The sequence below is a fragment of the Triticum aestivum genome, chromosome 2B (assembly GCF_018294505.1).
Source record: "Triticum aestivum cultivar Chinese Spring chromosome 2B, IWGSC CS RefSeq v2.1, whole genome shotgun sequence".
Lineage (NCBI taxonomy): Eukaryota > Viridiplantae > Streptophyta > Magnoliopsida > Poales > Poaceae > Triticum > Triticum aestivum.
The window spans coordinates 232,178,471-232,204,350 of NC_057798.1; the positions used below are offsets into that span (position 1 = coordinate 232,178,471).

The window sequence follows — 25,880 nt, forward strand, 5'->3', positions numbered from 1 at the left end:
AACACTTGAGCCGAGGAAAAGAATATAATCACTATCGAAAATTGGAATTGAATCCACCGGAGAAGAAAAAGAGATGGAGAATGTCGATCAAAACGAGAATTCACCGGTTGAAATGATTGAGGGAAGACTGAAGAGGCTCCACACGAATGAAATTGATGCTCGAAAACAGACTCAGACTCCGGGAAGAAGAGGGTGGGAGGGCGGGAAAACAAAGGCAGCTTGGAAGGGGAAACCGACGAATAACTTGAATAGAAAACACCGGTTGAAGGAATGCAAAGGCTTCGCACGAGTAGGATGGATACTCGATTACGGACTCCGGCTCTGAGAAGGAAAAGGGTGGGCGGGCGGGAAAAGAAAACAACCGAGGATTGAACTTGCAAAAACAAAGAGGGTCGAATCATCTTGACGAGAAAATGCACCGGATGAAAAGAGCTGAGAACCAACGATCGGAAAACCAACTGCGCGATCCTAAAGAAAATTTTGAAGGGCAAGAGGAGTAATTGAAAACACCTACGTCAAGATTTCTCACCAGAGCGACGGAGGGGCTGAGGAGTAAAAAGAGTTCCTACTCTCCGATATAACTAGACTCCGAAAACAGTTTTCTTCTAGACTCGACAACGGCCAAACTACACGATCAATCAAGGGGGCTCCTAAGGTCGGTCGAGGCTCTGATACCAACTAGTCACGCCCAAGATGCGACCCTATCCTAAAGGAACTCGAAGGTCCCACCAAGGATAGAATCGCATCTTGAAGACGCTTTTGCAAGGTGGATATCATTACCTCAACATTACATAATAGATAGGGATACATACAAGAGGCATACAATGCCACACGAATACAACATCACAATACATAAGAGCATCATCTGACTACGGATGAAACACAAACAGAAACTCAAACGACATCCACCCTGCTAGCCCAGGCTGCCGACCTGGAACCTATCCCCTGATCGAAGAAGAAGCAGAAGAAGAACTCCAAAACAAGCAACATCGCTCTCGCGTCATGATCATCGCATAACCTGTACCTGCAACTGCTGTTGTACTAATCTGTGAGCCACGAGGACTCAGCAATCCCATTACCATGGGTATCAAGACTAGCAAAGCTTAATGGGAAAGGAAGGGGTAAAGTGGTGAGGTTGCAGCAGCGACTAAGCATATATGGTGGCTAACATACGCAAATAAGAGCGAGAAGAGAGCAAGCGGAACGGTCGTGAAGCTAGCAATGATCAAGAAGTGATCCTAAACTCCTACTTACGTCAAACATAACCCAAAACCGTGTTCACTTCCCGGACTCCGCCGAAAAGAGACCATCACGGCTACACACGCGGTTGATGCGTTTTAATTCGGATCTGGTGTCAAGTTATCTACAACCGGACATTAACAAATTCCCATCTGCCACATAACCGCGGGCACAGCTTTCGAAAGTTTAAACCCTGCAGGGGTGTCCCAACTTAGCCCATGATAAGCTCTCGCGATCAATGAAGGATATGCCTTCTCACAGGAAGACTCGATCAGACTCGGAATCCCGGTTTACAAGACATTTCAACAATGGTAAAACAAAGACCAGCGAAGCGGCTCGATGCGCCGACAATCCCGATAGGAGCTGCACATATCTCGTTCTCAGGGCAACACCGGATAAGTCAAGCTACGAGTAAAACCAGACCTCGAGTTTCCCCGAGGTGGCCCCATAGGCTGCTCGGTTCGGACCAGCACTTAGAGAAGCACTGGCCCGGGGGGGGCTAAAATAAAGATGACCCTCGAGAGAGCGACTCCCAAGGGAAAAGTAGGTGGTGGTGAGGCAAATGGTAAAACCAAGGTTGGGTCTTGCTGGAGGAGTTTTATTCAAAGCGAACTATCAAGGGGGTCCCATAAATCACCCAACCGCGTAAAGAACGCAAAATCCAGGAACATAACACTGGTATGACGGAAACTAGGGCGGCAAGAGTGGAACAGAACACCAGGCATAAGGCCGAGTCTTCCACCCTTTACCAAGTATATAGATGCATTAATTAAATAAGAGATATTGTGATATCCAAACATAATCCTGTCCACCGTGGAGCAATCTTCAACTTCACCTGCAACTAGCAACGCTATAAGAGGGATGAGCAAAGCGGTAACATAGCCAAGCAATGGTTTGCTAGGAAGGGTGAAAAAAGGTTAGAGGCTGACATGGCAAATTGGGAGGCCTGAAGAACAAGTGATAGGTAGCACAACATAGAGATAGAATGAAGCAACTAGCATAGCAATGATAGTAGTGAGATCCAGGGTAGCGGTCATCTTGCGTGAAATCCCGCTAGGAAGAAGAACGAGTCCATGAAGAAGATAAAGCCACGAAGACGAACCAAGCATAGACGAACGAATCCTCACGATCGCAACGAAAACGGGAACTATCGAGAAGAAGCACACAACATGGTAAACACACCACACATGAACAAGACATGATGCACAAACAAGTATGATGCAAGACAATACTACATGAAGCTACTCATGGCAAGACATGATGCATACAAGAGCAACACATCAAAGCAAGTTTAAATGAGGCCGGAAATAACATATAACAATTCCGGTAAGTCCTCATATGCAAATTTTGAAGTTGGTCCAGATCTGAATAAACCTTATGTTCAAGTTGTTAAACAGCAAGTTAAGATGCACCAAGAGAATCTACATGAAATTCTAGTCAAGTTACATATAAAGTTCATTTAATTCGGAGCTACGGCCTAGAAGATATGAGCAAAACAAGTTAAACATGGTATTGATGAAAAATGCATTCAAACATCAAGCAAACACACCAAAACAAGGATGCAACATGATAAGATGAAACTACATGCAAAATCAAGCAAGTTTCATATAAAGCACACTCAAAACGGAGTAACGGTTCAACACATACACTTTATACAAGTTTAAAGGACAAGCTGTCCAAAACAGCAACTAGGCATCTTGCAAGCATCAAAACAACATGCTACAGCCCCCCAACATGAGAACAAAAGGGATAGACATGATGTACAGGTAAAGCATAACAAAACATGAACACTGAGCTATCTTCAGAAAACAATAGAACATGCTCAAAAACACATGGCAAGGTTGCATAGTAATAACAGTTTCAGACTTTGCAGAAATAACATCAGGTTGCAATGTTTAGAGCTATCAAACAACATGCTACAGGAACTTAACATGGCAAACAAAGGCATGGAATGAATCTACTAATTTCATAGAACAAAAGTCCCTTACTTACCATGAGCCAAAAAGGACCAGAAGATATGATGGCACCCATGTAAACATGGCAAATAATATGACAAATTCAAACATGGCAGGAACAACGATAAGTAGGCATGTTGGTGAGCTTGTATCACTCACCACAGAGCAATACATGGCATGAAAAGGCAACCAACAGTAATAAGACATGATTTTGAAGCCAAGCATGGCAAGATAAAGTTCATAGGGTGCATGGATCACTAGCAAAGCTCATCGCAAAACTGAACTTAATGTTAACAGGCTGACAGCACCATTATTTAGCAACTTTGTAGCATGATAACAACAATCTACAGGAAGCTATAAATGCAACCAGGGGCATGGATGGATAGAGCATGACATGTGTAACAAAACATACTTAGTGAACATCTCCAGATTATGCATAGAATGACTTGTAGCAGCAGGTTTACATAGCATCATGATATAGCAGATTCAGACTAGCAAAATAGTAACAGCAAGTACCCTACTTTACAAGCTTGATGCACTCACTACAAGACTCACAAAAATACAAGACAGGCACCACTGTAAAGATGGCATGATGTAGTACAATACACATGTAGACATCAAGCTCATAGGATGCACACACAAAATGCAATGAAAAAGACAAATCACCAAGTTATAATAGTTTCAGCAGGTTAACATCATATAGCACTCTTGCAACGATGATTCCGGCCACAAGATGATCTCAAACAAGCATGACACAATGTAATGAAATGTAGAGCATAACCTGATGAACATTTTGACATATTATGCATGCAAAACGGAGCTACAGACTATGAGTTATGGCATGATGAACAGGACATAAAAATGCAAATATTTCGGGACAGCAGTTTTCTGAAGAAAAAAACGGACGAGCGAGAGAATACTAAAATGTGACCGGGGAGGAATTTAGGCGGGCTCACCATGGGCTTCGGCCCAGCTTGGAGAGGAGGCAGCAGGCCGGCGAGGAGGTGGGCTGGGCCGCCGGCGGAGGTGGGTCGGTGAGGGGAGGTGGCCCACGCGGGAACTAGGCCGGTTAACGCGCGCTCGTCCTCCTCCCGCTCGACAAGGAGGAGGCGGCCATGGCAGGGGGCGGCGCCACCTGCAGGGAGGGCCGGCGGGGGCTGAGGCGAGGCCGATGGGGAGTAGATCCGGGCGGATCTGGCCGCGGGGGCCCCGTTCCCAGCGACAGTGAGGCCAGCTGGCGACGGACGGAGCTCCAAGGGCGGCAGGGACCTGCGTGGGAGGGAGAGAGAGTGAGGCAGGGAGAGAGAAGGGAAGAGAGAGAGCGACGGGGCGGGAGGACGACCTGGCGGGGCGGCGGCCTCGATCTCCGACGAGGTAGGTGGGGTCGCGGGGACGAGCAGGCGAACGGCGGTGAGGTTCGGGAGCTGGGCGACGCGGCTCGGGCGCGCGCGTGCTCCTGCGAGCTGCGACGGCGGCTCGGGCCTGCTCTGGCCCGCGGGCGGGCCGCGGCGAAGTGGGGCACTGGGGAGGCGACGTGGCGGGGCTCGAGTGGCTCCAGGCGGCGTGGACGGCGGCGCTGGCCTGTTGGGCGGTGCCAAGTGGCGGGGCAGGGTCGACCGACGCTGAAAACAAGGAGGAGGTGGTAGGAGGTTGGCGGCGCGCAGATTTCGAGGGGGGCTAGGTTTTCCAGAAATGGAAGGGGAAGGAGGCTATATATAGCAGTTTTTGGCTAGGGTTTGCTCTAGGGTTTTTTTTGGAGCCCTCCGATCTTGATCGGGCGGTTCCGGACGCGAGGGGGTTAGGCAGGCCTAGGTGGGCTATGAAGAGAGAGTTGGGCTGAGAGGAGAGAAGAGAAAAGCAGCCCGGCAATGGTTTTTGGAGACCGAAAACGTCCGACGAAAATACCGGCAACGGTGCCGCTATATATTTAACGGTTGGGCTATCAAATGAGCTCCGAATGCGACAAAACTTGACAGGCGGTCTACCTACACTATAATAAGACCGCACGCCAGTTTTCGTCCCATTCCGAGATAATTTTTATGCCACTTATAAAATAATATTTCGGAGGTGCCGCGGGCGCGTGCGAGTGTGGTCGGAATCAGAACGGACAACGGAGAGAACCGGGGAAACCCGAACGGATGCAAGTTTTGAAAAAAACATGCAGATGAAATGCAGATGATGACATGGCAAAATGCAACACGCAAGCAAATGACATGGCAACGACGGCGAATAGCTGGCAGACACCTGGCGCATCGAATCTGGGGCGTTACAGTAGCGCTGCCAACAAAGTATCCGGCACCTCTAGATGGACTAAGGTCACCGGTGGAATAGGCGGACCTCCTTCTCTTGAAGAAGGCTGCCGTCCTGATTCCGGAGCCGTATTGGTGTCCGGAGTCGTCTCTGGCTGGGAGCCGAATTCAGCGCGACCTCCGCCTTCAGCATACATGGGGTCTGCTCGCCCGTGTGTCCGGTTGCCGAGGTTTGACCCCCCGGCGCCGCCCCGGCGGTCTTTTGAGCTTCGCCCTGGCTGGGGTCCCTTTGGGACGACACCTCAGTGTCATTCGCGCTTCCAGGAGAAGAGGCCTTCAGGAGGGTCTCGCTATCCATCGCATCCGGGTCCAGCGAATCCTCCGACGAAGATCGCTCTATTTCGGACCCGGACGGACTGCGGAATATGTGACTCAATATATTAATGCTATGCAAAAGTGAGACTGGATATATGGATGTGCCCGGGTTTCTTTGTACTCACGATTTGGCCAGGGGCTCGACCCTGGGTTCCCACTCTGGGTTGTTGTCGGCGGCCGCAGTAGGCTCGTCTGGAAGGGATGCTTTCCCTTTTTTAGATGTTTCGGCCTCCAAACCTGTGGAGGCCGTCCTCTTCTTTCTCCCCCTCACGAGGGGGGGGGGCTGGCTTTCTTCTTCTTCTTCTTCCGCCTCTTCCTCGTCCTTTTCGGAGGAGGAGTGGGCCTCGGTGTCTTCGGACACCACGTCTGGAGTGCCCTTGCAAGGAAGCCCACCCCTGGTCTCCTTGGCCTCCTTCTGGGCCTTCTTCTTTGGCGTCTTATGTGGCGCTGGGACCAACATCTTTGTCATAAGTGGGCCGGCTTGTTCTTCAGGCAGCGAAACCGGACAGTAGATCCGCTATGCCTTCTCCGTCCAGGCCTGAGAAAATCTTCGGGGAAATATTAGGTGTTTTCCCCAGGGTATACAGATAGAGGGTACACCTTGAAAACATATAGAGAGTCGCCGAGCTTGCGGGGCGGGATACTTTGTGCCCGCGATCATCGGCAGTGTTCGGCCACGACTTGCCGGGCTTGAATAGCGCCTTCCAAATGTCTTCGTGCATCGTGCCGAAGAACTCCAGCAAGGTTTGGTGCTTGGCCGGATCAAACTCCCATAGGTGGAAAGTCCGGCATTGGCAAGGAAGGATCCGGCGAGCTAGCATCACCTAGACCACATCGACAAGTTTGATACCCTTGTCCTCCATGCTCTTGATACGCGCTTGGAGTGCTGATAGCCCATCAGACGAAGGCCAGTCTAGGCCCTTTTCGGGCCAGTACATGAGCCACAGTGGGGCTCCGGATCGGAACTTAGGAGCGGCGGCCCATTTGGCGCCGCGTGGCTCGGTAATATAGAACCATTGTTGGGCATCTTACTCACCATGGATCCTCCGCACTCTGCGTGTTCACCGCCGACCACCTTGGGCTTCATGTTGAAATTTTTTAGCCATAGCCCGAAGTGTGGCGGGATGCGGAGGAAGGCTTCACACACGACAATGAATGTCAAGATGTTGAGGAAGGAGTTGGGGGATAGGTCATGGAAATCTATCCCGTAGTAGTACATAAGGCCGCGAACGAATGGGTGGAGGGGAAACCCCAGCCTGCGGACGAAGTGAGGGAGGAATACGACCCTCTCATGGGGTATCGGAGTAGGGATGATATGTCCTGCCGCTGGGAGACGGTGTGCGATCTTCTTGGCTAGGTATCCAGCCTCTCGGAGTTTCTTGATATCCTTCTCCTGAATGGAGGAGGCCACTCACTTGCCTTGCACTCCGGATCCAGACATGATTGGAGTGCTTTTTGGGCGGAAGAGATGGGAGCTTGGGCGCTGGAGCTCGAGGATCGATGAGAAGAGGAAGAAGAGGGCGTGGGTGAAAGAGGGGAAACCTTATCCCTTCATAAAGGCAGTAAAAATCATGTGCCTCCCCACTCGCCCTAAAACTCGCTTATTTCCCAAGCGTCATGCTGATGGCACGGCTGGGTTACCCATACTCGTATTGATGAGAATCCCGTGATAATGGGACACGATCTCTGCTTCGATAAGATGTGCCAATGAAACCGCGCCTCAAAATACAGAGGGGCAGGATAAAACGGTTCAAATAAAGACCGGGCCATGGCGTGATGTCACGCTGTGATATGTCAGCAGATTGGACTCGTGGGATGTTATACTCTCTACAGTGGTGTGAGGGATTTGTTTTGCAGAGCCGGACACGATTCTTATGTTCAAGATATACTTTGAAGTATTCAGAGAAGGAACCTGTCTTGCAATGCCGAAGACAATTTGCGCGCCGGATTGAATCCTAGTTCAGGGGCTACTGAGGGAGTCCTAGATTAAGGGGTCCTCGGACAGCCGGACTATATGCGAATGTTGGACTGTTGGACTATGAAGATACATGATAGAAGACTTCGTCCCGTGTTCGGATGGGACTCTCCTTTGCATGGAAGGCAAGCTTAGCGATTCGGATATGAAGATTCCTTTCTCTATAACCGACTCTATGTAACCCTAGCTCCCTCCGGTGTCTATATAAACCAGAGGGTTTAGTTCGTAGAAGATCAATCATAACCATAGGCTAGCATTTAGGGTTTAGCCTCTAAGATCTCGTGGTAGATCAACTCTAGTAATACTCATATCATCAAGATCAATCAAACAGGAAGTAGGGTATTACCTCCATCGAGAGGGCCCGAACCTGGGTAAACATTGTGTCCCCCGCCTCCTATTACCATTAGCCTTAGACGCACAGTTCGGGACCCCCTACCCGAGATCCGCTGGTTTTGACACCGACAGTGACCAAAGCATATTGTTTCATACAGACTTTCGGATAAGCTGTATTTACAAGAAAATGAGTGGGAGCTCTATAGCATTTCTAATATTATATGTGGATGACATATTATTGATTGGAAAGGATATAGAATTTCTGGATAACATAAAAAGATACTTAAATAAAAGTTTTTCAATGAAAGACCTCGGTGAAGCTGCTTATATATTGGGCATCAAGATCTATGGAGATAGATCAAGATGCTTGATAGGAATTTCACAAAGCACATACCTTGATAAAGTTTTGAAGAATTTCAAAATGGATCAGTCAAAGAAAGGGTTCTTGCCTGTGTTACAAGGTGTGAAGTTGAGTCAGACTCAATGCCCGACCACTGCAGAAGATATAGAGAAAATGAAAGTCATTCCCTATGCCTCAGCCATAGGTTCTATCATGTATGCTATGCTGTGTACCAGACCTGATGTGTGCCTTGCTATAAGTGTAGCAGGGAGGTACCAAAGTAATCCAGGAGTGGATCACTAGATAGTGGTCAAGAACATCCTGAAGTACCTTAAAAGGACTAAGGATATGTTTCTCGTTTATGGAGGTGACAAAGAGCTCGTCGTAAATGGTTACATCGACGCTAGCTTTGACACTTATCCGGATGACTCTAAGTCACAAACCAGACACATATTTTTATTGAATGGTGGAGTTGTCAGTTGGTGTAGTTCCAAGCAGACCGTCATGGCAGGATCTACGTGTGAAGCGGAGTACATAGCTGCTTCGGAAGCAGAAAATGAAGGAGTCGGATGAAGGAGTTCATATTCGGTCTAGGTGTAATACCTAGTGCATCAAGTCCAATGAAAATATTTTGTTACAATACTAGAGCAATTGCCTTGGTGAAGGAATCCAGATTTCACAAAAAGACCAAACACATCAAGGACGCTTCAACACCATTTGAGATTTAGTCAAGGAGGGAGACATAGAGATTTGCAAAATATATACGGATCTGAATGTGGCAGACCCGTTGACTAAGCCTCTTCCACAAGCAAAACATGATCAACACCAAGACTCCATGGGTGTTAGAATCATTACTTTGTAATCTAGATTATTGACTCTAGTGCAAGTGGGAGACTGAAGGAGATATGCCATAGAGGCAATAATAAAGTTGTTATTTTATATTTCTTTGTTCATGATAAATGTTTATTATTCATGCTAGAATTGTATTAACCGGAAACTTGATACATGTGTGAATACATAGACAAAACAGCGTGTCCCTAGTATGCCTCTACTTGACTAGGTCATTGATCAAAGATGGTTAAGTTTCCTAGCCATAGACATGTGTTGTCATTTGATGAACAGGATCACATCAATAGGAGAATGATGTGATGGACAAGACCCATCCGTTAGCTTAGCATGATGATCGTTCAGTTTTATTGCTACTGCTTTCTTCATGTCAAATACATATTCCTCCGATTATGAGATTATGCAACTCCCAAATACCCGAGGAATGCCTTGTGTGCTATCAAACGTCACAACATAACTGGGTGATTATAAAGATGCTCTATAGGTATCTCCGAAGGTGTTTGTTGGGTTGGCATAGATCGAGATTAGGATTTGACACTCCGAGTATCGGAGAGGTATCTCTGGGCCCTCTCGGTAATGCACATCATTAGAAGCCTTGCAACCAATGTGACTAATGAGTTAGTTGCGGGAAGATGCATTATGGAATGAGTAAAGAGACTTGCTGGTAACGAGATTGAACTAGGTATGAAGATACTGACGATCGAATCTCGGGCAAGTAACATACCGATGACAAAGGGAATAACGTATGTTGTCATAACGGTTCGACTGATAAAGATCTTCATAGAATATGTGGGAGCCAATATGAGCATCCAGGTTTCGCTATTGGTTATTGACCGGAGAGGTGTCTCGGTCATGTCTACATAGTTCTCGACCCTGTAGGGTCCGCGTGATTAACGTTCGATGACGATTTGTATTATATGAGTTATGTGATTTGGTGACTGAATGTTGTTCGGAGTCCCGGATGAGATCACGGACATGACGAGGAGTCTCGAAATGGTCAAGATGTAAAGATTGATATATTGGATGATAGTATCCGGACACCGGAAGTGTTCCGGAATGTATCGGGTACATATCAGAGTACCGTGGGGTTACCGGAACCCCCCGGGGGAAGATATGGGTCATATGGGCCATAGGAGGGGGGCACACTAGCCCACAATGGGTGGCACATCCCAGGGAAGGAGGCCGAATAGGACTAGGAGGAGGGGGGCGCCCTCCTCTTTCCTTCTTCCCCTCTCTCTTCCCCTCTTCCCCCCTCTGGTAAAAGGAAAGCGGGGGGAGGGGGGATCCTACCAGGAGCCCAGGGCTGGCTCCCTCCCCCTCCCTCCTTTATATACGTGGGGAGGGGGCGCCTATAACACACATCAATTGTTCCCAGCCATGTGCAGCGCCCCCCCCCCCCCACACACACACAGTTTACGCCTCCGGTCATATTCTCGCGGTGCTTAGGCGAAGCCCTGCGCAGATCACTTCACCATCACCGTCACCACGCCATCGTGCTGACGAAACTCATCTACTTCCTCGACACTCTGCTGGATCAAAAGCTCGAGGGACCTCATCGCGCTGAACGTGTGCAGAACTCGGAGGTGCCGTATGTTCAGTACTTGATCGGTCAGAACGAGAAGAAGTTCGACTACATCAACCGCGTTAAGAAAACGCTTCCGCTTTCAGTCTACGAGGGTACGTGGACACACTCTCCCCCTCTCGTTGTTATGCATCTCCTAGATAGATCTTGCGTGGGCGTGAGATTTTTTTTGAAATTGCATGCTATGTTTCCCAACAAGGAGGTCGGTTCGTGTCGTCCGCATTTTGGAAGAAGGGTTGGGTCGGGGAGCTCTTTCATTTTCTAGATCTTTATAATGTCTTCTTTATATCTTTAACTAATCGTTTTTCCACCTATGGATGGGAGTGGTGGGTAATTATTTGTCACTTTATTAAGGGAAAGTGACGGTGAACCGACAAAAGCAATATGTGCTTTATTAGTAGGTAGGTATAGATATAGAATAGATTAACAATCCACAAAAAAAGACTGCATAGACGGCCTAGTTCAGGCCACACAACAGAAAGAAAATTATGTGTAGCAAGCCGGCTCGGCCCAGGTGGGAAACAGATAAAATAGTAGGGTCTTTCTCAGCATGACGGTGAACCGACGGAAGCAATAGCCCCTTCATATATAAATCTGCTTGTACGTTGCAACGGGGAGTAAAAGATTTATCTAAGCCATTATCATTTCGGCTCAATTTTGATTTTGACTCGTCATATTGATGGCAAGCACCTACAACCACAGTGAGTCAGCACCTTTGTGGTGTCGTTTGACACTAAAGAGGCCGCGTCTATAGATTAAGTATATACAAGAAAGTCTACATGTATCACCATCACATGCAACATATGGAACACAAATTAAGATTGTTTTGATCGGTTCCACTACGAACGTGCATGACTACCACACGGGTAGCACGGATATTTTCAAAATAAACATTCATGTACTTCTGATGTTCATGAATTTGATAAGTATATGTACGGATGTGAATTTTTGGGACATGCGACCACGCGATGCCGAGATCTGAGACGTCCCGCTGCGCATCAAGATGCCTACTTAATATAGACCCATTCGTAGTATCTGACGCGTTAATCAGGGACGCACTTGAATACGTCGTGTTATACATCAGAAGAGTGGGTCAGACGCTGTTAATGCTTGTATGAATACATGCTCATCTGGCAGCAGCCCACGTCATAGATCGGGGATGGCATAATTGATCTTGAAGGTGGGCAGACATCATTAAGCATGCCCCTCGCTCCAAGCCGTGCCCTGTGAAAAAGCAGATGGAGAAGAGGAGATGACTTTTGCAGAAACGGAGTTTAACAGATTAGTCGGCTAAAACTATACTTGATATGTGGTTTTCGGTTTCTTTTGGGTACGATCCAATGAGCCCAGCTGTAATCATCTCTCTATTGCCTCAACCCCCTAGCATGTCGACAATTTTTTGGGCGACTTACGGATTTGGGTGCTCAAGTGAAACGTGGGAGATGCCTGTTTACATTTCATGTGTTAGAATATTTCAGCCTGGTCTCACATGTCTTTCTTTTGCTCGATAAGTGCAGGAAAAGCAAAGCAGATGCCCGACGAGCAAACAACAAGCGCTGGAAGATTAACCACCCTGGAAATTGCCCTAACCTGATCTTAAAAAATAACGATTGCACTCGTTTAAAATACACCCCCACTCGTTTGAAAAAAAAGATTCCACTCATTTCACTTAATTCAAACAAATAGTTTCAATTATTTTCAAAAGGAAAAAAAATCATTCGTTTAGAGCGACATATATCACTCGTTTGTTTCACTCCTTTCAAAACAAACAGACTCCACTCCTTTCACTCGATTCAGACAAATGTTTTCAATCATTTACTTGATGTACTTCATTCGTTTATTTCACTCCTTTAAGAAAAATGGATTCCACTGATATTCAATTTGGGGTCAGGGTCATCTACATCCGATGAACAGTAAAATAAAATAAAACACAAAAAAGAAAAATCTGTTTTTTATGCAAGATGCTTGAGTGCACCAGATGCATGCAAAATGTCATGGCTAAATTATATTCCAGGCGCTCGTGGCAAAAAAGACAAAGTGAGCTTCGAACAATGCTATTTTGAAATGTTTCTCATAGACCTGAAATTTGTCTTTTTTTGCCGGAGCTACTGAAATGCCCGAACTACATGAAATTTGGCTCGGTCTTCACGCATATGAGCATCTCGCATAAAAAATTGATTTTTTTCAACTATTTTTAATGATTTTACTATTCACCCATGGGTGCGGATGCACCGAAAGCCAAAACGCCTCTTCCAATTCCAGTCATTCCACCCGATTCAAACAAATGTTTTCAATAATTAAAAAAATAATTACACTCGTTTAAAACAACATACTCCATACTTCACTCATTTCAAAATATAGATTCCACTCAATGCAAACAAATAATTCCAATGATTTTTGAAAAGAATGATTTCATTCGTTTAGAAGAACATATTTCACTCGTTTATTCCACATTCCTTTACAAAAATAGATCCCACTTGTTTGACTCAATTCAAACTAAAATTTCAATTATTTTCAACAAAAATGATTTCACTCGTTTCAGAAAATAGATTACAGTCGTTCAATCAATTGAAAACGAGTAATTTCAATCATTTTCAAAATATAGTGATTTCACTCATTTAGGACAACATATTGCACTGTTTTATTTCACTCATTTCAAAAGGCGGATTGAAAATATTCGCTAGTTACCAGTACCCGTGCACTCATTTAAAAAATCCGCTCTTCTAAAAAATAATTTTACTAAAAGAAACTTCAACTACTCAAGAAACATGTTTCGCTCGTTTCAAAACAATAAGGTATTGTTTGGTCGCTACAATCAAAATCAGATTTCACTTGTAAGTGTTATTCTAAGCAGTTACACTAAAATAGGTTGAGCGAAATAAGTGAATTTAAACATTGAAATGTAAATATGTTTGAAATGTATCCTAGATTAGTTTTGTTCTAAGCTATCGAAAAATGTACGTCAGGTTGTTCAAAAAATCACTGTCATAATCGTTGGCAGATGGTTTTTGGAAAACTATGGCTTAAGCAATCAATCAAACTGACAATTAGGAGGATGGTTTCCATTGATCATCGGTAATGTTGGCTAACACTTGGAATACATTGTATTGAGAGACGATAAATGTTTATGTCAGAATATTCAATCAAGCTTGTTTTAATGAAAAGTTACTCTAGCCAGTCCAACTAAGCCAAGGGGTTTCCGTTGGGTGATGTCAAACACAAAAGGTCCTGAACTGTATCCATTAAAACTTTGTGGGTGACTTAATGAGCTGCAGGGGAGGGGGTCCTGGGATTGCAGGCCCGACTTAATTGACGTATGCTCAAATGCACTGCTCGTTTGAATGTCCGACCCTGCCTTGTGGGCCATCTGTTGGCGAGGACGTAGGTAATATGAATGCAGAATGCTTTGTATACAGCCCAGATCTCATAATACATACTACTCGTATTTGGACTGCACGAATCACGTGTGAATGAGCGGGCCTGATATCGACCGCGTGTAGCACCATGTCCACTCGTGATTATTTGGTGTATGTACATCCTATAAAAATGTTTATGTGTTCACTACAAAAAAAGTATAGTCCGATGGTAAGTGTGCGCGTTGATTTTGCAAAGAAAAGATAAGGTCTTATCTCATGAAACATGTACAAAGATTGAATCTGGTGCAAGTACAACATGCTCAAAGATTATAGACTTTCCCAATTATTAACGTTTAATTTTACATGTTGCAATACGGATCCGCGTCGGTACAAAATAAAGATGGATCATGCCCCATTAATTAACATTGTATCCTAAATATAATTTTAAAACATTTAACATGTAAGATACCATCATAATCAAATTCTAATTATTTTTTAATCAAATTCCATTTATAACATGTTAAGATCGGAGTTACGGTTTAAAGATATGGTTTTTTGAAATATTTATTTATTTTTAATAGACTGCAGGGTGATTACCATAGATATCAGTGGCGTTTATGTAAAACTGCAAAAAACGATTTGCTGTGACTTAAATCTGGACCGTGGGTTAATTAGTGTAAAATCCAGAAGGTTTTGTGTAAACTATAAAAAAAGTTCCGTTCTAACTTAATGATAGACCACATGTTAATTATCAGAAAAGATAGAAGATTTTCTGCAAAAAGACATGACAGACCACCAGAAACAACCGCTGCTTTACCCCGCTCTGACTGCAACCGTAGATTCGACCTTATGACATGTACTCTTGTAAAGAAATGTAATAGTGCATTTAGATCACTATTTAGTGATTTAAACGCTCTTATATTGCTTTACGGAGGAAGTATCATGCATGCGTAAAAGGCGTATTATATCATGGGTGTATATATCTTTGGTCACATTCCGGAACTATTTTGACATTGGAAATTCCAACTGATTGAAAAACGAATTACAAGTATTTTGACCCGGCAAAAACGAACAATCCATGAGACTGACAGGATGTCGACGGCGATGCATTGGCCTTGCTCGCTCTTAGTGGAACGATGACCGAACCCATGAGGCCATGAGACAGACAGGATGCTCAAATCTGAAATCTCGAGAAGCATCCCGGCCGGCAACACAACAGAGCTACCAAAATATCCTGTTCGAAAAAGAAAAAAAACAGAGCTACAAAATTGAACGCCGCTACCGGTAGTTGCACCCAGCTGTGTGGCGTGGGACTTTCTCCACGAGGGAATCGCGGATTCACACATCAAATACGGGACAGCAGACATGACCAGTCGACCGATCGAGTCAGCACGCACTGCCACGCATACGTTTACGTGGGTAGAACAAGGAAGAAACCCCTCCCCGAAGAAAGCCTCTGACCGCGTTTGCGCCGGGGCCGCCTACGACCGTGACACGAACCAACTACCAGCCAACCGAGAGCCCGAAGTGGTCCAGGTCAAAGCGAGCACGAACGCAAGCTGTAAAGTCCTCGCCGGGCGCTGGCAGCTCATCGTGCGCTTGCGAAACCCATGCGTATAAGAGAGAGTTCCGCGACGAGACGAGTTGGAGGAGAAGAGAACAGCAGCGGACGGAAGCCTGCGATGAGTAGCACGAGAGCTTTCTCGCCGGCGGTGGTGGCGGCAGGGCAGCACCACGTCCGCGCGCCGCGCGGTGGGCTGCCGCGGCCGAGGCGACCCACCAGGCCGGCGGCCGGCTCGCCGGGCCAACGGTCCGCGGGCGGCGGCAGCGACGCCGCGTGGGGACAAGCCGGGCGCAGCTGGTGGGGCGCTGGAGGTGGAGTGCCGGCGGCCGCGTCGTCGAGGCGGCAGCCGTGCAGAGCTGGCGCTTGCCGGGCGCCGGCGGGGAACCGGGAGCTGGTGCAGCGGGCGCTTTCGCCGCCGGCCACGGGCGCGCGCGGCGCGGCGCTGAGGAGGTGGAGCTTCCGGCCCATGCCGAGCCGGCTGCGCAACGGGTCGTGCTTGGCCTCGACGGCGACCACTGCATCCCCACGGCCATCGTGACTTTGCTTAGGGTGAGGTCGTCGCAGGCTTACAGCTGGGCTCTGTAACGGAATTGGTGTAGGCTAGGCACTGTACATTCCCGTGCCTTATGCGTTTTTTGGTGTTGTTTTTGCCTAGGAGTGGTTTCAGTAATTTTTATAAGCCCAGTGCCTGTTTTTTTCGGACGCACGAGTGTACGTATTATATTTTATAGGAGGGGGTATAGAACCTAGTCCACCATTGATGTTACAAGAGTGAAACACTACAACATCGACATCGCTTACAACCCACAGCTCCATCCTCAGTTTATAAAAAGGATCACTCGCTACTCGCCCACCCTGACAACAACTCAAACCCGCTATCCAATTCGCCCTTCAACAGATTCGCCTGCTGCCAAGCTCTGCCTCAACGACGACTCGCCTGACCACCATTTCCAGGGACGGAGAAGCACCATCAAAGAGAATCGCGTTTCTATGCTTCCAAAGCTTCCATAGCACGAGCGTGAAGAAAGCCCTCAGTTCCTTTGGTTTATGCACTCCTGTCGTTCTCGCGAAGCACCAACCCTTCAGGGTATCTTGGGCCGTAGGTGACCACTCATGTTTGCCTAAGGCCGAACACAATGTTCTCCACACCGTTCTTGCGAACACACAAGTCACCAGAATGTGATCAATAGTTTCCTCCTATTGATTGCAGAAAAGGGCAAGCATCTTGATGCGGAAGTCCACGTCGGGCGAGTCGGTCGGAAGTCCAAAACATGTTTCTCATAGCTAGCCAGGTAAAGAGACGGCATTGCAGTGGGGCTCAAGATCTCCATGAGAAATTTGTGGTTGGTAACACCTCCCTGCCGGCAAACAAGGCGGCGTAGGCGAAAATGACAGAGAATTAACCGTTTGTTTCCCACGACCAAGTGATGGGGTCCGCGACACTCTTCTGTAACTGAATCCCTTGCAGACGTTGCCATGCCTCCAAATACTCCACCAGAGTTGTGAATGCCGTATTGGGGCTGATGTCTCGTGCCTAGGTGCCAAACGAGATCGCTTCGTGAACCGTGCGGGTGTCCTTGACTCGCTGCGAGACACCCTCATATAGTGTCGGCGCAAGGTCCTGCATCCGCATCTCGTCGAGACATCGGTCCTCCCAAAATAGGGTGTCCTTCCCATTCCCTATTATCACGCTGGTGGTTGTCGCAAACATCACCAAGGACTCCTTGGGAACGACAATCTTGAACTCCATCCATGGTCTACTCTGGTCCGCTCGACGTAGCCAAAGTCCAGCGGGTCTGCATCGTGCTACGTATTGAGCTTGCGTTGGTTTTCCTTGAAGAGGAAAGGGTGATGCAGTAAACTAGTGTAAGTGTTTCCCTCAGTTTTTGAGAACCAAGGTATCAATCCAGTAGGAGGCTCCTCAGAAGTCCCACGCACCTACACAAACAAACAAGAACCTCGCAACCAACGCAATAAAGGGGTTGTCAATCCCTTCACAGCCACTTGCGAAAGTGAGATCTGATATAGATAATATGATAATATGATTTTTGGTATTTTTATGATATAGATTGGAAAGTAAAAGATGCAAATAAAAGTAGATGGAAAACTTATATGATAAAAGATAGACCCGGGGACCATAGGTTTCACTAGTGGCTTCTCTCAAGATATCATAAGTATTACAGTGGATGAACAAATTACTGTCGAGCAATTGATAGAAAAGCGCATAGTTATGAGATTATCTAGGCATGGTCATGTATATAGGCATCACGTCCATTTCAAGTAGACCGACTCCTACCTGCATCTACTACTATTACTCCACACATCGACCGACTCCTGCCTGCATCTAGAGTATTAAGTTCATAAGAACAGAGTAACGCATTAAGAAATAGGACATGATGTAGAGGGATAAACTCATGCAATATGATATAATCCCATCTTTTTATCCTCGATGGCAACAATACAATATCTGCCTTGCTGCCTCTGCTGTCACTGGGAAAGGACACCGCAAGATTGAATCCAAAGCGAAGCACTTCTCCCATTGCAAGAAAGATCGATCTAGTAGGCCAAACCAAACTGATAATTCGAAGACTTGCAAAGATAACTTAATCACACATAAAAGAGTTCAGAGGAGATTCAAATATTTCTCATAGATAAACTTGATCATAAACCCACAATTCATCGGATCTCGACAAACACACTGCAAAAAGAGTTACATCGAATAGATCTCCAAGAAGATCGAGGAGAACTTTGTATTGAGATTCAAAGAGAGAGAAGAAGCCATCTAGCTAATAACTATGGACCCAAAGGTCTGTGGTAAACTACTCACAACTCATCGGAAGGGCCTTGGAGATGATGTAGAGGCCCTCCGTGGTCGGTTCCCTCTCCGACGAAGCACCGACGTAGGCTCCAAGATGGGATCTCGCGGATACAGAAGGTTGCGGTGGTGGAATTAGGTTTTCGTGGTGCTCCTGGATGTTTTCGGGGTACGTGGGTATATATAGGAGGTAGAAGTAGGTCGGTGGACGCTCGAGGGGCCCACGAGGGTGGGGGGCGCCTATCCCTAGGGGGCGCGCCGGGCACCCTCGTGGCCGCCTCCTCTGTTGCTTGACGTCCACTCCAAGTCCCCTGGATCACGTTTGTTCCAAAAAGATCGCTCCCGAAGGTTTCATTCCGTTTGGACTCCGTTTGATATTCCTTTCCTTCGAAACACTGAAATAGGCAAAAAAAACAGCAATTCGGGTTGGGCCTCCGATTAGTAGGTTAGTCCCAAAAATGATATAAAAGTGTAAAGTAAGCCCATAAACATCCAAAACGGGTAATATAATAGCATGGAACAATCAAAAAATATAGATACGTTGGAGACGTATCAAGCATCCCCAAGCTTAATTCCTGCTCGTCCTCGAGTAGGTAAATGATAAAAACAGAATTTTTGATGTGGAATGCTACCTAGCATAATTCTCAATGTAATTTTTTTTATTGTGGCATGAATGTTCAGATACAAATGATTCAAAATAAATGTTCATATTGACATAAGAAATAGTAATACTTCAAGCATACTAACTAAGCAATCATGTCTTCTCAAAATAATATAGCTAAACAAAGTTATCCCTACAAAATCATATAGTCTGACTGTTGCTCTATCTTCATTACACAAAGTATTTAATCATGCACAACCCCGATGACAAGCCAAGCAATTGTTTCATACTTTAGTAATCTCAAACTTTTTCAACTTTCACGCAATACATGAGCGTGAGCCATGGACATAGCACTATATGTGGAATAGAATGGTGGTTGTGGAGAAGACAAAAAGGAGAAGATAGTCTCACATCAACTAGGCGTATCAACGGGCTATGGAGATGCCCATCAATAGAAATCAATGTGAGTGAGTAGGGATTGCCATGCAACGGATGCACTAGAGCTATAAATGTATGAAAGCTTAACAAAAGAAACTAAGTGGGTGTGCATCCAACTCGCTTGCTCACGTAAACCTAGGGCATTTTGAGGAAGCCCATCATTGGAATATACAATCCAAATTCTATAATGAAAAATTCCCACTAGCATATGAAAATGACATCATAGGAGACTCTCTATCATAAAGATCATGGTGCTACTTTGAAGCACAAGTATGGTAAAAAGGACAGTAGCATTGTCCCTTCTCTCTTTTTCTCTCACTTTTTTTATTTGGCATTTCTCCTTTTTTTGGCCTTTCTCTTTTTTTATATATAAAGTCCGAAGTCTCATCCCGACTTGTGGGGTAATCATAGTCTCCATCATCCTTTCCTCACTGGGACAATGCTCTAATAATGAAGATCATCACACTTTTATTTACTTACAACTCGATACTTAGAACAAGATATGACTTTATATGAATGCCTCCGGCGGTGTACCGGGATATGCAATGAATTAAGAGTGACATGTATGAAAAATTATGAAGGTGACTTTGCCACAAATACGATGTCAACTACATGATCATGCAAATAGCAATATGACAATGATGATGCGTGTCATATAAACGGAACGGTGGAAAGTGGCATGGCAATATATCTCGGAATGGCTATGGAAATGCCATAATAGGTAGGTATGGTGGCTGTTTTGAGGAAGGTATATGGTGGGTGTATGGTATCGGCGAAAGTTGCGCGGCACAAGAGAGGCTAGCAATGGTGGAAGGGTGAGAGTGTGTATAATTCATGGACTCAACATTAGTTATAATGAACTCATATACTTATTGCAAAAATCTACAAGCCATTGAAAACAAAGTACTACACGCATGCTCCTAGGGGGTAGATTGTTAGGAAAAGAGCATCGCTCGTCCCCGACTGCCACTCATATGGAAGACAATCAATAAATAAAATTGTGCTCCAACTTCATCACAAAGCGGTTCACCATACGTGCATGCTACGGGAATCACAAACTTCAACACAAGTATTCTTTAAATTCATAATCACCCAACTAGCATGACTCTAATATCACCATTTCTATATCTCAAAACAATTATCAAGTATCAAATTGATCATAGCATCCAATTCACTTTCTATGATAGTTTTTATTATACCCAACTTGGATGCCCATCATTTTAGAACCAATTTTATAACCATAGCAAATACCATGCTGTTCTAAGAAACTCTCAAAATAATATTAGTGAAGCATGAGATATCAACAATTTCTACAAAAATTAAGCCACCGCCGTGCTCTAAAAGATATAAGTGAAGCACTAGAGCAAAAATTATCTAGCTCGAAAGATATAAGTGAAGCACATAGAGTATTCTAATAAATTCTAAATCAAGTGGGTTTCTCCCAAAAGGTGCGTACAGCAAGGATGGTTGTGTAAATCTAAAAAGCAAAGACTAATATCATACAAGACGCTCTAAGCAAAACACATATCATGTGGCGAATAAAAATATAGCTCCAAGTAAAGTTACCGATAGACGGAGACGAAAGAGGGGATGCCTTCCGGGGCATCCCCAAGCTTAGGCTTTTGGTTATCTTTGAATATCTTGGGGTGCCATGGGCATCCCCAAGCTTAGGCTCTTGCCACTCCTTATTCTATAGTCCATCAAATCTTTACCCAAAACTTGAAAACTTCACAACACAAAACTTAACAGAAAATCTCGTAAGCTCCGTTAGTGCAAGAAAGAAAAACCATCACATAAGGTACTGTAATGAACTCATTCTTTATTTATATTGGTGTTAAACCTACTGTATTCCAACTTCTCTATGGTTCATACCCCCCGATACTAGCCATAGATGCATCAAAATAAGCAAACAATACACAAAAAACAGAATCTGTCAAAAATAGAACAATCTATAGCAATCTGTAACTCTCGAATACTTCTGGAACTCTAAAAATCGTATCAAAATAGGAAGTCCTGGGCAATTTGTCTATTGATCTACAGCAAAAAGAATCAATGCAAAAGCACGTTTCTGTGAATTACTAAAATTATTTTTGTGCGCGCAAAGTTTCTGTTTTTCAGCAGAATCAAATTAACTATCACCGTAGGTTATCCTATAAGTTCTACTTGGCACAAATACTAATTAAAAAATGAAAACACATCTAGATAGAAGCTAGATGAAATATTTATTACTAAACATAAGCAAAAAGAAAAAAATAAAAAAAATTGGGTTGCCTCCGAACAAGCGCTATCGTTTAACGCCCCTACCTAGGCATAAAAGGAGGATAGATCTAAGTAGTGCCATCTTTGGCACTCAATTCATAAGTAGCTCGCATGATAGATTCATAAGGTAATTTAAGTTTCTTTCTTGGAAAGTGTTCCATGGCTTTCCTTAATGGAAATTGGAATCTAATATTCCCTTCCTTCATATCAATAATTGCACCAATCGTTTTAAGGAAAGGTCTATCAAGAATAATAGGACTTGAAAGATTGCAATCTATATCAAGAACGATAAAATCTACAGGCACATAATTCCTATTTGTAACAATAAGAACATCATTTATCCTTCCCATAGGTTTCTTAATGGTGGAATCCGCAAGGTGCAAATTTAAAGAGCAATCATCAAAATCATGGAAACCTAAAATATCACATAAAGTTTTCGGAATCATGGAAACACTAGCACCCAAATCACATAAAGCATAACACTCATGATCTTTAATTTTAATCTTTATAGTAGGTTCCCATTCATCATAAAGTTTTCTAGGTATAGAAACTTCCAAATTAAGTTTTTCTTCATAAGATTGCATCAAGGCATCAACAATATGTTTGGTAAAAGCTTTATTTTGACTATAAGCATGAGGAGAATTCAACATGGATTGCAACAAGGAAATACAATCTATTAAAGAACAATTATCATAATTAAATTTCTTGAAATCCAAGATAATGGGTGACGGTGTCTTGGACTAGGGGGTACTCATCACTTCGTCTCCCGATCAGTTGGATTGGGCCGAGGACCCCATGGCCGTATACTCATGGGCCAATTCGGACAACCCCTGCCGCATACAAGGAAGACTCCACAAGACTTGGCGCCCAATACAAGGACTCTGCTAAACCCTAGGCCTCCGGTGTCTTATATAAACCGAGGCCAGGCTAGTCAATAGACAATCTCAGATTCATTACTACAATCTCGTGGTAGACACATGTACTTTGTACTACACCCATATGAATACAATCAAAAGCAGCATGTAGGGTATTATCTCAATAAGAGAGCCCGAAGCTGGGTAAAACCCCGTGTCCATGTTACCATCGTTCCAAGACACCTAGCTTAGGACCCCTACTACGAGATACGTCGGATATTGAACCGACAATGGTGCTTTCATTGAGAGCCTGCTGGGTGATCGTCGTGGATCGATGGGATGATCAGATGATATTTTTCAGTTAAATCTATTCTATATAATTTTGCTTTCCTGCAAAATCCTTGGTTTGTCTGCTATTTGTTTGCTGTCGGATAAGATCGTAAAAATCTCTACAGCACCGGCTGTATCCGCCGTCTGGTAATATGTCAGATCCAAACTGCCGAATCATAAAAATCTCAACAGTAGCAGTGGTTACCAACCGAGGAGACCACACGGGGCGTACTGCCCATGCAAATTTTTCTAGGGTGGGCCAGCCAAGAGCTCACATCGGCGGCTGTACATGGAGATCTCATCCTCCTTTTCTCCTTATTATTTAATCAAGTTGTACTTGTCATTAATTATTTGTCCTTCATCTGCTCACGTGCTACATCTAGTTTGCTTTAGCTTTGGTATATACTAACCCGTGTGCAGACCGTCAAAGCCTACTTTTGTTTTTTATATATTATTCATATAGCAACGCTGCCCTACGGATCAGTATTTTGTGCTGGCATGATATACTGATAGCAGATGAATGCTAAGTTGCAGTGAAGTTTAATTAATCCATGGCTTATCGGCTGATCAACAAAAGGACAATGCCTTGAAGAGCTCAACATGCATAGAGAGTACTAGTACAAATCCACTAGGAATAGTACCTTGAAGACTCTATGCAAAAATACTATTTGGTCATCACGTGAGGGTTGATCGGTCTTCGTGCAAGGCAGTACTAGCCCTGCCTTTTTACCTAGGATTCTTATGCCTCGTCGTCTGAATGAAGAACATCAGGTTTTATTTTTCTAATTACCTGCACTATATGTATTAAATATGCATATTTTTCTGCTGGTTTGCATGAATTTTTCTGTGTAGATTTCTCTGCCAGTTACAATTCAGTCCGTTGATCGCATTAGCGTGGTGGTCCGTCCAGTTTCCAGCCACCCGGCTTTCTCCATAGTTCGGCGGACACCATGTTCGCGGCCCGTCCTATCGAATGAATTCGAACTAGGTCGCGGGTTCACCACATTGGGTCAACGTGTCGCCAAACCAACCTCGGACCTTAGGCCATGTTTGTTTATTTATTCACTTTGCATAAACTACTTATGTGTAATTTTTTTTCAATTATTATTCCTTGCTTGCACTATTTTATATGTGCAGGTAATCAACTTCGACTGTGTCACATGGTCAACTCTATGGGCCGATGGCGTCGTCCTGCCTACATCGATCAAGTTGTGGCATCGCCTCAGCACGCGTCCTTGTGCCAGCATCTCCGCGGCGACTCTGTCGGGACGACCTTGGCGTTCAGGCCATATTTCTGTAATTATTTACTTTATTTAAATTCATTAAGTATATATATATAATATTATTATCTCTGGCTTGCACTATTTTATCTGTCTAGGAAATTGACTTAGACTGGGCCGCACTGTCACCTCGGCGTGCCGATGTCCGCAGCCTAATCGTGTCATCGCCTTGGTGCGCTGCCCTGTGTTGGCAACCCCGCGTCGCCGCTTCATCAACCTTCTCGGCCGGAGAGTTCGGCATCACCCCGCTGACCTGCTTCGTCACCTCGGCTTAACTGAGAGCTTCAACTCTCCACAGCGGTCGTGTTGTGTCTCCACTTCGGACTGCCCAGCTCTCCGCTTAGGCCACCTCGGGGCCAGCTCGGGGGCTGGAATCTTGTCCCGCATCAAATTCGGACCGCGTCATCAATACCGAACACATTAACCAGCTAAGTCGCTTTCATGCTCAAAGTTTTAAATTTTAAATTTTTGTTTGATTCGGCCAAGCATTATACTTTTGTGGCACAAAGTTGCTTGTGCAAAACTTCCTTGTCAAAACTTTGTTTGGGACCCACAAATTCAAATACCCCATTTAACCGCGGGCTTCCTTTATGAAGCCTTTCCTCTTGCATATGATTATACTTGTACGGCTTCGTTCCTTGTTCGTGTATTACGCCACAATATGCACCATGTTGACTTAAGCGATTTGCAAGATGGGTTGCCTGGCTCCTGTGTTTACCCCTATGTTCCCGATTGTTCGGCTAGGGAGTAAAGGGAGCACCTCTGCGATTGTCACGATCGGGTCATCCGAGCCGGACCTCAGACTGGGTGAAGCCAAAAGCTATCGCTCTTATTGTTTTCAGTAATGGTCGGCACACAACGGAACTCATGAGTACAAAAAATATATTGCACAAGTCTCATAGTAATAATGAGCAACCGAAGAAAGATATCGTTGGGGGTACTATTTTCTTCGAAGATGCTTCTTACACTTCGTTGGTAATATAGCATAAGTTCCCTGAGCGCGTTTTGTCTGTTACAGCCTTATGACCTGATTGCCTGGTTATCGGAAACACTGTCGATATTCTCGACAGGTGAAGTACATAACACTCTTCGACCCTTGACCGAAGAGGGAGAAACCGACGGTCGGTTAAGACGCGTATAAAGTTCGGGTGAACACAGATATGATATGAGTACTTCGGTACATACGATTATTATACATAAAATTCTTTTTACCCAAGTCACTTGGGGGCTCTTAAAATTTATATATGAGCTGTAAATGTGTTTTCTTCTTGGTCATTGTTAAAACACGACAGAAGCACAATTTTTTTTCCAATTTTCGGATTGGCACCGAACACTTGATCTTGTTCGGACGTCAAGTTTTCACTGACGTTTTTTGGTTTTCCAATCCTATGGCATTTTTCAACTATTTGTGTGTTTTCCGCATAAGTCTCGCAGTGCAACGCCGGACACCTTTAGAGATTTGGCAAAAATTCTCAGATATTGCTATATA

General features: G+C 44.8%; 1 protein-coding gene across 1 annotated transcript; it reads left to right on the plus strand.

Annotated features, from left to right (window-relative positions):
• The first annotated feature begins 15,805 nt into the window (after positions 1-15,805).
• On the plus strand, positions 15,806-16,614 carry LOC123041117 (uncharacterized). Its single transcript, XM_044463819.1, has one exon. It carries the CDS (start codon positions 15,861-15,863, stop codon positions 16,350-16,352), a length of 492 nt encoding a protein of 163 aa, XP_044319754.1. The 5' UTR covers positions 15,806-15,860; the 3' UTR covers positions 16,353-16,614.
• Positions 16,615-25,880: the final 9,266 nt, after the last annotated feature.